The following is a 15,238-nucleotide window of genomic DNA, read 5'->3' as shown; positions in this document are numbered from 1 at the left end:
GAGACTAACAATGACCTTATGGGCAAGCTGAACCTAGCATATATTAAACACTAAGGTTTTAGAAGGACCAAGATTCTTTGAAAATACAGGTATTTTCTTGGAATTTCAGGGGGATTTTGGAATGGCGCATTTTGCTTACACAGTATAAACAACAGAGTGGTGCACAGAGATCAGCAAGTACAGCCATTTAAACAGCTTTGCATCTGTCATCTGAGTTAASGTTAACATATTTTAGGGTAAATAGACAGCTGCTCTTTTATGTGARTAAGTTCATTTAACAAGACCTTTGAAGTAGTGAGAAGTGACCTTTTGTGACAGTAATATACCATCAAAGAGAGATCTCGGGTTGTTGAGAGAAACAGACTTTGACTTAGGGGAAATAAAAAAWTGGGGTCAATCGGATCATGCAGCCATAAAAGCTTCCCTGATATGAAATATGTGGGCAGTGCCAACGGTCCTTTAGTATGTACAAATTAGTGCTACCTTAGGTGTAATATCACATTGTTCCTGTGAGGAAAGCTTAGGTATTTCTGGGCCACTGAAGTGGGAATTGAGGGACAAAAAAGGGGAAAATCCCAACGTCTTGAGCATAAAAACCAAGAGCCTTATCCTGATCTTGCACTGATATAAAAAGTTTCAGAGTGATACTTCTGCAGTTAACAGATTTACATGGCAGCAAAAACTGGGTAAGATTAGAAWAGGGCACAAGATAAAAGACAAATGTTATCTGTTAGCAGTGGCTTTTCCCTTATGCTTCACATGGAACACTAAAACACACTCCTGTGAGACGGATAGAAATTCAATATATACAAGAAGAATAGTCCACACTTGCTGAAGGATTACATTCCAAAATGATACAGTCAAAGTACCAAGAAATGACCATTTTTTATAGCAGCTTATGTAAGACAGAAAAACATCTATAGTCAAAAAAAAAAAAAAAAAAAAAGAGAGAGAGAGAGAGAGAGAGAGAGAGAGAGAAAGAAGTTGGGCCTCAACCGGATTTCTGAGTGAAGAATTGCTACAAACATTATTCTGAAGTTCAAGATAAAAGTGTTTAGGGTTGGTAGGCCTTAAATTTAGACTTTCTATAAAGAATTGGCTGTAGCAATGCAATTTGTTCCTTGTATAACACTGCAGACATAAGGAGAATCTTCTACCACATTTTTCATGGCAGTGAGATATGCACTTGTCAACATATTTTGTCACCGCAAAGTGGCTCTTGGCAACAGGATCATAAAGATCAATAAAAAAGTGCAGATTCTCAATATTTTACTAGCAGCTGCAAAAATTTCATTTATCTTGTTATTTTCCTCGCTTACTGCCACCCTGTCTCAGGAGGGCACTGCTAGCTAAGCAGAACGGTTTTCTTAGCCTTCTATGAATATCTGACAAAAACTCTCCCCTTTGTGTCTCCCCTTCATCTTCCCTCCTCCTTCCCTCCTCCTCCTCTTCTTCTCCCTCTCTTTCTTCCCAGCGCTATGCATTTAGTTAATTCTTTCCACTGTTACATAAAAATGAAAATCGGAGCCAYGCTATAAATTACCGGCATCTCTTAACTTGAGAAAAATTGAGTCTACTTTGTACTTCACCCTTGTAACATTTCATCTCTCAGTTTGGCTTCCCTTAACATAAACACAGCAGCCCGGCAAATGAATGTGCTAAAACCAAATGACACACTTTGCCGCTGAAAGAGCAGAACTGTTTTTGAGCAATGGGTGGTCTGTGGGGCTTGGAGTAGGCAGGGAAAAAAAAGTGTAAGTGTACACCGTCCCTTACAAGTGTGCAGAGCTTCCAAAACTCGCAGAAATCTCTGCATGCTGAAGTACATCAAAGGGATTTTTCCCTTTTCGGATAATATTTCCTTTGCTGACATGTATTTAGTATTGTGGTTGGATGACTCATAAAGATAGCTTCATGGCGTCCCAACGCAGTTGAAGCAGAACACATGCCAACAAACATTATTGTCAGCCTCAAAATAAAAACAAAACGTTCAGCTAAGGGTCAATCAATCAAGAGCACTTTGAAGAAAATTCCATTTAGATATTACAAATCATAACAGAATGAATTTAAACCAGCTGACTTTCTGTGAGGAGGACGTCCATGTACAATAAAAATTAGGCTGGTTTTTCAGTGTCCAACTTTTCTATTTTCTTACACTTGGATGCAGTCACTGGTGATGGATGCCAGTTTTTTAAATTGTGTTTTTGTAGTTCATTTTATAAAGATCTGAAGTAATCGAAAACAGATCAACAGAGGGAACTCTAAGTAAAAACTCCATCATGAAAGGAGAGTTGTAAAATCCACTTAATATTGACAGATGTGTAATGACTTTCTCATGCTCACTTTTCATTTAGGTTTGTCATCTATATATACGTACGCATATATTTTTTTCTTATTTTTATATATATATATGTGCACGCACACATCACCACATTGAGAAATAGTCCACAATATACCTACAAAAATACTCTTTCATCACAACAATCTTTATTCATTATCCAGTGTGTTTATTTAAAATCCTATGGTATTTTAGCTATAGATAGCAGATATTTAAGGACATAATAAAAGATTTGTAATGTATAAATAGGATTGTTATTTTTTTAACTGCAGCATTATTTAGTCAACTGGCCAGAGAATAAAAAAAGTAGAAAATGCAATTGAACAATTTTACCATTGTTAAATTGGATCCCTATGGGCTAATCAAACTTTATATATTTCATTTTAGCTTGCTTTTGTATGTTTTATTTTTAATTTTAAAGGTAGTATAAATAAGTTTAAGATTTTTTCTAAATAAAAGAAACTCCGCTCTCTAAAGCAACCAGCAAAAATCATTGCACACTGCGACTGGCAAGCCTGGGGCATTCTTTGATGTGCTTCCTACCACGTTTAATAAGGCCAAGCAGTCGCTTCTGATTCTAAGGCAAAAGGTTTGTTTATAGCTGAGATCATGTATTTATGTAATGTGTTGTCTGGGTTTTCTGGATCTCTTTGCAAGTACAAAGCGAAATGCACCATAATTTCTTTACATTTTTCTTCACGTTTTGACTTTCTCCAGGCAGCAGCATGAGAGGTACAAGCAGTATCAGACTTGGCTACAGGTGCACTCGACATTAAAGCCTTGTTGTGTACGCACCTCGTGACCGACCCTTGGGATGCTTCTGGGTGCAAAACTCTTTCCTGCCTCTTCTCCCCCTTGCGTAGCACGCGCGTCTCTATCAAGGGTGGAGGACTGCTTGTGTTGGCTTGCCTCTGACGAGACTGTTTGAAGAAGGGCAGGGAGCTCTGTGTGGAGTGGTGGTCACACAAGTGACACGGGACTGCCCTCGCTCCCTGGAGCTTCTCCCYGTGTGTGCTGCCCCACATGAGCACACTCTCCAAAGCTCGGATGTCTCAGCAATCAAAGCAGCAGRACTGGTGATGGTTACAATCTGATAAAACATTTCCAATTTGTGTCATTGAATGAATCAAAAAACAACTTTACCTGTACTGAACCACWGTTAAGTTCTGCTCCCCACAGTGCCTTGCACATCGGATGTACCTCATCCAGCTTGACTTACTCGGTTCTCCACCATCGATAAAGTGCTGCAGTGTCCCATCTTGGTCATATATCTGGAGGAGATGTCACAAGGTCAAGTAGTTAGAACAAATCATCAGCAATCATTTTCACTGCTTTGCTGGTGTCTCTCTGTGGCTTTTCCAGGACTCTATTGCCATGAAGTTTGTCATTTGTGTACTGATACTCTAAGAAATCTACATGAAAAAGCAGAAAAGTATTTTAGGGGATGCAAGTTTATCATTTTTCTCTTATCAAGCCAATCTTTTCATATTAAAAATATTTGTGGTGTCTCAAAGACATGACCATGTTTCCCAAAGAATATTTAACCTATTTTGACAAGCTGGCCTTGAATAATGAACTGCCAGATAAACAAGAAAATCTGGATGTAAAGCGTGCATTGAAACGGCTGGGACATCTGAGCGAGGGGCAGTAGTAATCCCTAAACAAGCATCCCTCCTTTCACATCTCAGTTGCAGCAAAAGCATACACTTCAGCAACCTCACATGATATGTTAGGGAGTTTTAGGATTCATTATATCAAAACAAATGAGACTAGAAGGAAAAGGGGAGTAGATGATGCATTTAGGAGCTCCCTTGAGAYGTATAATTTTTTGAAGTACTGAATGAGAAATCAGTCCTGAGGGAATCATCGTTTTCCTAAACATGACATCCCTGCTAAGGACATGAGAGCCAGTTACAGTAATTTTTAAAAGAGACAGTATTATGTCTCTATTCGAAAGTGAATGCTCTCTCTGAAGTCAAGAATAAAGTTGCTCTGGAGGCTCTGAAATGAAAAGATAAATATTTCATGCACACCTGCCCTCCTGACTGCTTAAAAAATGTTCTCTAGGTAGGTCTAATCCTAGCAAAACATGCAATCTCACAAGATTTTTGTTTGTGACGCAATTACTGTGTCAAACTTCACAAATGCATATGAACAATTAAGTGCCTATCTGAAGTAAATCTCATCTTCATGTCTTTTGCTCCTTTATGAACACCATTTGCTTTAATACCTCTACCCCAAAAWTGTTATCCCTTTTGAAAATGTATGATCCTAAATTGATGTCTTCTTGAAATTATTAATTCTGCTAACTAAAGAGAAAGCACATTTATTACATTGAACTGAGCATTTCTAGTATATACAAATTGACAATCTTGAATGTCCATTTCAATATCAAGGGAATAATCTTGGACTTACATGACTGTGTGCAACACTTCTGATTTTTTGAAAGAGTGTTTCCTACAGTTCCCACAACATACACACAGGAATCAAAATCTAGTATTTTCCTTCACCAAAGAAGAGACTCAAATTCAGGAGCCAGCCTTGCTTCTGCTTTTGGCCAAGAGGGACTATGAGCAAACAGGAGCAATATGTCCATTGCAAGAGCATGAGGGACACAGAAACCAAATGTCTATGGTGATCTTTATCATTTGTTCCTGAGTGTCTGTGACAAGGACCAGGTGGAGCTGGCCAAATACTCCTGCTTTGGATAAGCAAGATGCTTCCCCAACATGCACTGTGTGGAACAATGTCAGGGAAATCAGGAGTCCTCAGAAGCAAAAAAATACTCCAAAACTAGAGATTAAGCTAATTTTATATATATGGTAGCAGGCTGAATATCAGCAATGACCTATTCCTAGGCAAATACCATAATGGATGTTAAATATARGAACAAAATAAAAATAAAAATACGGCATAAAATCAAAAAAGTTCTACAGGAAATCAGCCTACAAGAAGGAAGAGAAGGAAAAATTAATGACTAACAGTACTTGGCTGGGACCATCCTGGCAATATCTATGCAACATTCTCAGCAGTGTTTATTATCTCTCCATTTACATGCTGCTTATTCACATAACTAKATACTTATTACATGAGGCTTAACATGAGGCAAAACCAATTCCCATAAATAAAGAGATGATGGCTTTCTAATCCCCAGATATATGAAACAGGAAAGACAAAGAGGTCTTGCATAATCAGTACTGACACTCATATCTCGACACACAGGGTCCTACTCAGAACTTTGTGTAAATAGACAGTCATTAACTGATACGAAAAATAAAAATCTGTCATGAAAACATCAGACTGGATCTTTAGCGGGCCTTGGTCTGGAATTGGAAGGACTGTGCTACAAGACTAAGTATTTTCAAATACTTTATTTTCACAAGTAGTGATGCATCAGGGGACACTATGCCCTCTTTCCTAGGGGGTTATTACTGACATTGCTGCAAATTCATAATCCATCCAACAGCATTCTTAGCCCTGTTCTTACAGGACTGTAAACCCATCTGTAAGGAAGCAGAAGCCCTAAGCTTAAAAGGGGAATAACAGCTCTGTGTTGTACCTGTTTATTTGTCAAATTGCATAATACAGGTTAAAATCAGGAAAGAAACTCMAAAACTGGAATTGTTATTTTGCATTTCACCACCATGCAAGCGTTCTTATTAATTTTACAATTACATAAATTAGGCAATCACTATGTAACTGCCTGAAGAAACATGATRAGGAGGCAAACCACAACCAGCCAAAACAGAGAAAAAGCACACCTGCAGCACAAGCTGCGAACTTAAACGCTACAGCAAACTATGGATATACATATTCACCCATATCTCTGTCACACATATCTAGATCCTTAAACACTCARCTATTAAAGAAAATACTGCAGAAGTCTCTGATAAGCTGATGTTACTGGAAGACTTTGACTACCTCACCAGATCACTGCATCTATCTACAAATGGCATAATTTTTTACACGTTGCAAGAGTCTCAAAATAAAATACCATTTCTCCAAAYGCCTGCCGAAAATGCATTTATTTTTCTGTATTTCACATCAGTTACTAATCTAAGTAACAATCAATTATTTCATTTTTCTACTTTGATTACACTTCAAAGTGTTACCTACTTACTGGATCTTTTTCTCTTCTGACACAAAGTACTTGGTAACTGTTGGTTTTGCTGACTTTTAAAGGTTTATTTTTTGTTGTGGTTTCTCATTTGTTTGTTTAGTAAGGGAATTAACCAGATTACTGTAAGAGACTGGGATCTGATAAAAGAGGACTGTACTCACCCCATTTGGCATGCGTTTGGTCCCCCTCAGCAGTTGCCATATAGTTAATTAACAGATTCTTCTTAACTGTTCACAGATATTTTACTGGTATGTTGAACATTAGGAGGATACAAATAAGRTACATATTTTTACCCTGTGAATTTCATCCTTTGACTTCAGAATGTGACAGAAACTGCTTTGTTTTCCAAAAAAAGCAAGTTCAAAGCATAGTCCTCAGAATACAAGTCTTCTCTTTTCCCTCTTTTCTATTCCCTTTCTTTCAAACACCACTTTAAATAATTGAGRCCACATGCTAAATAATTGAGACATAAATAGATGTCAGGTTCATCCTGYAATGGCATGTAAACATAAAATAAATATGAAGGACTGGATCTAACACCTCCTGGATTGGTTGCCGATAATTATTTGGAGAACATAGATATTGTTACTTTAATGTTAATGATAAGAGCAACACACATTGGCAATAATAGTGTAACTCTTAAAGCACTCTCATATAAGTGATGCTCTAAAATCTCTGAACAGCCATAACTAAGTGAAATAAACAAGGACCATCTAAGATTTAAGCAGTATTAAAAGACAAGGCAGAGAGCTAAAGAGCCTTCCGAGAACCTTCAATTATTTCAGTACTGATATAGTCAATATTGCTCACTTGGATCAATGRGGCAAATCTAATCCCGATGCTAAAAAACTGTTGCTCCAGTTTTTGGTATAGATGACACAAATTTTAGAATAAAGAAGCCCAAATGTAACAGCATAGCTGCAGATAAAGCCAAGTTATGAGGCAATTAAAAACAATTTCATGGAAAAGACAGTGAGAGCAAAAATAGTTTGTTGATGCTCTTTCCTCTTAATCAGTTGCCTTTTTTTTGTTCTTTTTCCATGGTTTGCCAAAGGATYATGCCTTTAGAAATTCTCCTGCATTTTATTTTTCCTTTTAGTCAGATAAGAGAGGTATTAACAGATAATTAGTTTTTGACCACCCATTTTRGTTTCAGGCAGACTGATCCGAAAATAATTTTTTTCTTTGCACATATATTTACATTGTAATAGCAGCTATTACAATACTTGTGTTATACTGCAAGACATCAAAAGAGATGTGACGAAAACCACAAAATATGCTAGAATTAATTCTTACCATTAGTAGAGACTCTTGCATTTGGCTGTTTGCTGCTATTCTCATTGACATCAAATGCATAACATCACAGAATTTTCAAGTCACTTACTATGAGTCTTCTTCTCTCAAAAGAAGTTTTACCCTTGACTTCAAATGGGAAGAGTCAAGACAGCAAAGAGTAATTYTGATGAGTTTATATGTTTCATAAATCATCACCTATGCATTTAAAAATTACAGATGCACCCAAAACTATTGCTAATGCATTGAAAAATTTGTAACCAGGCTGACATGTTAGATGTGGTAGCATTCATACAAGCTATTTTCTGTTTTTTAAGGTGTGATCCTACAAGCCACAGTTAACACTGAAAGTTTCTTCTTTGCAGACTTGGACATCAGAGCTGAATGAGCTCTACCTTAGGCAAATCTCATTGCTGTAAAAACAGTACAACGTATTCTATAGATATCTATTCTAAACAGAAGTTAAAAACAGTGCCAAAAAGGGTAGTGGTAATAACCCTCTCTATTTAACTRACAGTCTGCAAAAAGTGTGCAATTATAGAATCATAGAACAGTTTAGGTTGCAAAAGACCTTAAAAATCATTGAGTCCATCCCTTAACCCAGCACTGCCAAGCCAAGTACTAAATGAAGTCCCTAAGTGCCACATATTCTTTTAAATACCTCCAGGGATGATGACTCTACCACTTACCTGCGCAGCCTGTTCCAGTGACAACTCTCTTGGTCAAGAACTTGCCCCTAATATCCAATCTAAACCTCCCCTGGCATAGTTTGAGGCTCTTTACTCTTTTTTCTGTTGCTTCTGGGAGAAGACACCACTCCCACGGTGCTACACCCTCCTTTCAGGCAGCTGTACAGAACAATAATGTCCCCCTGATCCTCTTTTTCTCCAGGCTGARCACCCCCAACTCCCTTAGCTGGTCGTCACAGGGCTGGTGCTCCAGACCCTTCCCTTGCCCTTCTCTGAACACACTGCAAGCTCCTCAATGTCCTTTTTTGTAGAGACAGGCCCAGAGTTCATGCAGCCTTATCATCATCCACAAATCCTTTTCCACCAAGGCATTTTTCCAGCCACTCTGCCCCCAGCTGTACCATCGTGTAGGGTTGTTGTGGCTGAAGTGCAGGACCTGGYTCTCACCAGGTACTCATCTRGTACTCATAGAACTGGCCTCAGCCCATCAATCCAGCMRTCCAGATCCCTTGCAGAGTCTTTCCACCCTCCAGCAGATCAACACTCCTGTGTAAATTAGTGTAATCTGCAAACTGTCAGAGGGTGCACTGGACCCTCTTATTCAGATCATGGATAAAGATTTTAAAGAGAGCTGTCCCCAACACTGAGCCCTGGGGAACAGCAGCTGTGATGGCACCACCTGGGCTGAGCTCCACTGACCTGCACTCTCTGGGCATGRCCAGCTCCAGCATTTTTACTTGAAGAGCACAAGCCATCAGCATCCAGTTTCTCCAGCAGAATTCCAYGGGAAATGGTGTCAAAGACTTCACTGCAGACCAGGCAGACAACATCCAAAGCCTTTCCCTTACCCATTAAGTTTGTCACTTTCACAGAAGGTGACCAGGTCTGTCAAGCAGGACCTGCTTTTCACAAACTTGTGCTGGGATATGCTCCCAATCCTGAATGTGTGCATAAGGGCACTCAAGATGATTCACTCCATGRCCTCCCCTCCATGGCACCAAGATCAGGATTATAGGCCTGCTGTTCTCTGGACCTTTCTTCCTGCTCCTCTTGTAGGTGGTTTTCATGTCTGCTGACCTCTGATCAGCTGGGACCTTCCTGATGGGCCATGGCTGCTTAGAAATGATTGAAAGTGTCTTAGTGAGCTCTTCCACCAGCTCCTCCAGACCCCTGTGCCAATGCCATCTGACCCCACACAGACTTGTGTATGTCTAAATGGAGTTGTAGCTCTCACCATTTTCCTCTTGATTGCAGGATCTTCCTTCTGCTTCCCACACCAGTGTTACAGCTCAGAGCACTGGGTGTTCAGAAAAGAGCTGGTCTTACTGCTAAAGGCTGGGGCAAAGAAGGCATTAAGTTCCTCAGCTTTTTCCTCATCTTTTGTCACTGTTTCCTCATGCATCCACCAAAGGGTGAAGATTCACCTAGGTCTTCCTTTAGTTGTTAATCAATTTATAGAAACTTTTTTTTATTTTCTACTACAACAGGTAGGCTCTTCTTGGGCTTTGGCCTTTTCTGATTTTCTGCCTACTTAACCTCACGACTTCCTTGCAGTCCTCTGGASTTTCCTGGTCCTTTTTYCMRARGKCMMMAAMYYYYYTTTTTYCCCCCTAAMTTCCAGTCAAAGTTCTCTGTTTGACCAGGCTAATTTTCTTCCCGACCAATTCATCTTTTGGCATATGCAGACAGCCTTCTCCCGTGCCTTTCAGATTTCCTTCTCGAGGCACATTCAGCCTTCGTGGTCTCCTCACTGTTCAAGACTCCTCGCTGTTTGGGACTCTGTCAGCCCATCCCCTACACACGCCAAAGTCTGCCCTCCAAATCCAAGGTGGCTGTTCTGCTGATCCTCCTCCTTACTGAGATTTGAAAACTCAATCATTTTGTGATCATTGTGCTCAGGACAGCCTGTGATGATTACATAGCTCATGAGGCCTTTTCAGTTCACAAACAGCAGGTCCAGCACGGCACAATCCATAGCTAYGTTGGGAAGTTACCTTCCACATACTCCAGAATCATCCTGGTTTATTTCCCCTCTACTSTGTCCCATTTCCAGCAAACATTTGGTAAATTGAAGTCTCCCACAAGAACAAGGAATGAAAATTGTGAAATTTCTCCCAGCTGCTTACAGAACATTTCACCTGCCTCTTCATCTTGGCTGGTCTATAACAGACTTCCACCAGAATATCTGCTATGTTGGCATTCCTCTTTGTTCTTASCCATAAACACYCAATCCYGYCATCACCATCATCTTCYYTGGAAGGAAATTTTTTCTTCATTTAATTATATATATTTTTTAATTCAAACTTTAATTTAGCATTTGACTAGTCCTCTGTAACAAACTAGTGCTGTAAGTAAAGTTGAACACATGAATGCTTTCACAAGTGGGGGAAGAGCCTTCAGTGGCATTCAATAGAAGAGAGCTCTATAACCAACAAATGACAAGGGAGGTTACCTCTCCCATAAAGYTGAAGAAATAGAGATCTCTTTCCTGAAAAGCCCTGGGATTCACACAGYTAACTGAACAGTAAAATTCAGTGATTTCACTTGCCCAAGGCAGTGTTTGTTAAGCAAAAAGCCAATGAGCTCTAGAGTTTATTATGACATGTATGCATTATTTATTTGTTAGAGATTCTAATTATGCCAGACTGAAAGCAAACAGGATTGTATACAGGACCTGAAAACTTGTTCATTTAGATTGGACTTGGAGTAGAATACTGGTGGAATCAACACACTGCCGAAGGACCTCATTACCTAGAAAGTCGTAAATGCTCAAAAGATGCTGCATGAACTGAAAGAGACAAGACTACCAACAGAATTCCTTTACAACGTTACATTTAAGGAACACAGTTTAGTCTGAAGATCATACTGCAGCTGGGTTCATATTGATAGCAAAAAGTGTTTAAAGAATGAATGCTTTTACACTTTAAATGTCATAATATTAGGAGCTGGGCATCTGCTCTAGGAAAGGAGAGCACTTCTAAATATGTGTTTTCTCTTTGTTGTACACAGAATGAAAAGTGTGTGTAGAAACAATCATTCATGTAACCACTRCTTTCTCATTTCCTTCACTAGCTAGATGACTAGCTTAACTAAAAAGAAAAAAAACTGATGYTGATAGATGAAATTTGTAATATTATATAATCTCATCCTTTGCAAAGATCACATTTCAAACATTGAAATACTTGGTAAATTACATTCTATCTTTTAGATTACCCGTACAGTGAACAGGCAAATTATTCTCAACTGGTATAAAGAAATGACTATTCATCACATTGTGATAAATCCAACTTTGATGCCTAATAAATATTATTGAATCTGAAATAATCAACTATACACATAAAACTGGTATGCAACAATAGTAGTATACGTGTCATTAGTCTCACTCTTACTATAAGTGGAAATGTCTGGACAGTTCCCTACTCAATTGCGTGGTCATTATTTCAGAAAGACATTAGTTATAAATAGTTCTCATATGTTCCACTGTTGCTTGATAAGACTAATTGATTTGCTTTACCACTTAAAATATGCCTTCAGATTATTTATGGACAGATAGCAGAATCAAAAATATAAATATGTTACATTCAAGATAACATTCAAGCTTGTTTTCCTAGGATGAGATAAGAATGCTATGGTTTATTATTACATAGAAAATTAAAGCGAGTTACTATGGTCTTTATATCTATATGAAATAAATCCATGTGAATAAACTAGTTATTTGCTTTGAAGTGCTTCTATTTTTAAAATAATAATTGATGATATCTCCTTGCCATGTAGAAAATGCAATAGTCCAAAGAATGATTTTTCTCTGTTGTGATATTTGCATTACATGCAATTTGTTTATACTTAGAATTATCATCAAGTTTTCCAAAGTATTTTGAACTGCTATAAGCTATTAAAAGAATAGAAATCTGAAAAATGAGCAAGGAGGAAATATCAGGAGGCCTCACTAGCTGAAGTCAACCCAAAATTTTTGTCCAACTGGATGCAACCCCTCTGTGAAAATGCGCAGAAATCTCTCCTGACAGCCAATGGTCTTCTTTGACCGCTCACACAATTCAAAGCAATTTTCTAAAATTAGCCATATCTGATATGGAGTGTACATCTTGTAATATCTACTTAATGTTTTTCTCTTTAATCTAGCAGGCATCAACTAGCAAATTTTATAAAAGAGGATACTTGCCAAATAATATTAAAAGCTATTTAGTTTTAATGTTTCTCAAAGGATTATAGCATATGAAACTATAAACATTGGTTTGAACTGTCTGTGCTAGGTGAAAGGCTTCATCTCTCACTTAGACCCCAGTCCAGCAAACACTTATGCACATGTTGTAGTCCCATTGATCTCAATGGGACTACTCGTGTGTGAAATCAAGCATCTGTGTAAGCAGTTGGAGGACTGGGGCCTTATTCCAGAAAGTGTCATGAAAGCAATGCCCTGCTGATTATGTGGGCTTCATAAAATTACTTTTTTTTAAGTCAAGTCTCAGTGGTTTGTTTTGACATTAGCCCATGGAGGTCCTGGAATAGGGAGGAATTTCATGTAACACAACAGTCTTACTCAACACCAGGGCAAAAGAAGAAGAAGAAGTAGAAGAAAACCCCATTCATGAAGGTGAAAACTCGCACACATGTAAACAGGTCTGTAAAGGACCAGCGCTCCTGCAGGATCCACTGACACCACAGGGCCTTCCCTGTGTTTGGCTTTGCACTCTCCTGACAGAATCAGTGATAGGACAAAAAAACTTGTGGTGCTCCAGTCATGAGTCATTCTGCAATGGAGACTTTTAAAAATGTTGTTATTTCCACCCTGCTCATTACGTTGTGTTCCCATGCGGCTCTGGTAGCAGAAGACCACGTGGAGATGACAGATTGAAGTTGTTCTCTGCGGTCTTTTCTATGTAGGACACGAAACATGAAAAGAAAAAGGTGTTGCCAATATAGGATCACTATTCAGAGAGACCATGAACAAAACAGACTAAAAAGGAAAAGATGGTTTAAAAGCAGAGAGGCAAATTATCAAAGGTAAAATAGCCCAAAAAGAAGACTCCCACACCTGTTGACTGGTAAATGCATACCCCAGTAAATATATGAGGGATGGAGCTACAAGTAAGAGTGCAATAGTGAGAACTCTCATTCTACTGGAAATCATCAATGAACTTACTCAGTAATAAAGCTCCCAAAATTATATTCTGAGCCACGGAATCAAGACAGTTACAGTGATTCTTGTTCTCGGTGCCTCTGAAAACAGAGCACTGCTTCCTTCACAAGCGAATGAAASTGGTTTGGCCATTTTCTTGTAGGTTCTCAAAACCATTAGGGATTTAAAAGTGAAATTAAAAGGGGATTGTTTCAGATTTTTTCATGTGTTTATGCAATCAAATATTTCAAAAGGATTTTGGCAGATTTAATCACTCAGCATCAAGCTAGACAATGGACCTGAAAAACGTGAGCAAGTACAAACCTCTGRGGTGTTCCACTGATAGCTCTATGACCTCAGAGAAATCATTCAGAACCAGAAGAAACTMATAGATTCTAATTTTCCATGATTCTTAAACATGAGAAGGAGCTAGAGCACAGAATGTCTGTTTTTCAAGCTCAAGGCTTGAAAGAAGGCTTCTTCCTTGTAAGAAGATGGTGATGGCCCAAGACCACAGCTTTTCATCCCTCACTCCTATAATTTCTGTTAAACACTTTTTCAAAATGCTGTTCTAAACTGTTTTATCATTTTCTGCATGAATCAGTACTTCTAGAGAGATAGCAGGCCTTAGGCATACAAGTCCCAGACTCAGTGCTTAGGGATATTTTCAGAAATATCCAAGTATGGCACAAAGAATATGTGGCACAATTATYATTCTATAAATGAAACTAGCTAGATCACTGTTTTTGTTTGGTTTCAGTTTGTAGCTCTTGGGGCTTCTCATTCTTTTCCTTACCTTTAGGACTTTTAAAAGCTCCGACACCATGTTCCCTTAAGCATTTAAGATCTAGATTGTAAAAGCAATTATCTTCTCAAACAAGGAGCTCCTAGAGACCCTGAAGGGATCTGCATGAAGGGTGTCCAAGAAGATGAAGTCACTCTTCTTGGGATGCTGAGCACTAAGAGAAGAGGCAAAGGGCAGAGGCTGATGCAYAGGAAATTCTGCCTGAAYATGAGGGAGAACTTTAGGGTGAGGGTGACTGAGCAGGCTGCCCCAAGAGGCTGCAGAATCTCCTTCCCTGCAGATAWTCAAAAGCTKTCTGAACACAGAGCTCAGTAACGTGCACTAGGAGAAGCCCCTTGRACAGGGAGGTTGGACTATGTGATTCCAGTGGTCCCACCCAACCCTACAGATTCTCTGATTCTGCAGAGACACTCAAACCTGTAGCAGAACTGGCAAAAAGTCCTTAACAAGCTGAATTTAAAACTGCCACTGAAGTCAATGGGACTCAAGTTTTAATCTATTTGGACACTTACAAACCATACATGTCTATGTGTGTTTTAGGCAAATTTGCTTTMATTTTCTCTGAAACTTTTCTTGCTTTGAGACAAGGAATTATTCAGTTTTTATTCCATGTACCATAAGTGGCTATGAGCTAATTTAAGTAGGGCACTTCAGGGAACTGTGGAACCTCTAAGATTGGAAAGAATCTCAGATCACCTCATGAGCTCAGAAGATGGTCATGGGCTTCTACCACCTTCACTTTCAAATTCCTGACTCATTGTTCATGGGCATTCTATGTGTAAAAAACAAATAAACAAAAAAACCCAACAAAACAAAACAAAAACAAAAAAAAACCCCTCAAAACAAAAGCGAAAAC

General features: G+C 38.7%; 1 protein-coding gene across 1 annotated transcript in view; it reads right to left on the bottom strand.

Annotated features, from left to right (window-relative positions):
• Positions 1-3,477: 3,477 nt before the first annotated feature.
• Positions 3,478-15,238, bottom strand: part of PRDM6 (PR/SET domain 6) — a 51,100-nt gene continuing 39,339 nt past the window's right edge. The window contains exon 5 of the mRNA XM_057367781.1: positions 3,478-3,609. Within this exon, the coding sequence (XP_057223764.1) occupies positions 3,478-3,609 (132 nt within the window). The remainder of the gene's footprint in view (positions 3,610-15,238) is intronic.

The sequence above is a fragment of the Malurus melanocephalus genome, unplaced genomic scaffold, assembly GCF_030028575.1.
Source record: "Malurus melanocephalus ecotype Western Australia unplaced genomic scaffold, MMel_1.1 scaffold_84, whole genome shotgun sequence".
NCBI classification, from domain to species: domain Eukaryota; kingdom Metazoa; phylum Chordata; class Aves; order Passeriformes; family Maluridae; genus Malurus; species Malurus melanocephalus.
The sequence above is the reverse complement of the archived record's forward strand: the minus strand, read 5'-3'. Positions and strand labels throughout refer to the sequence as shown.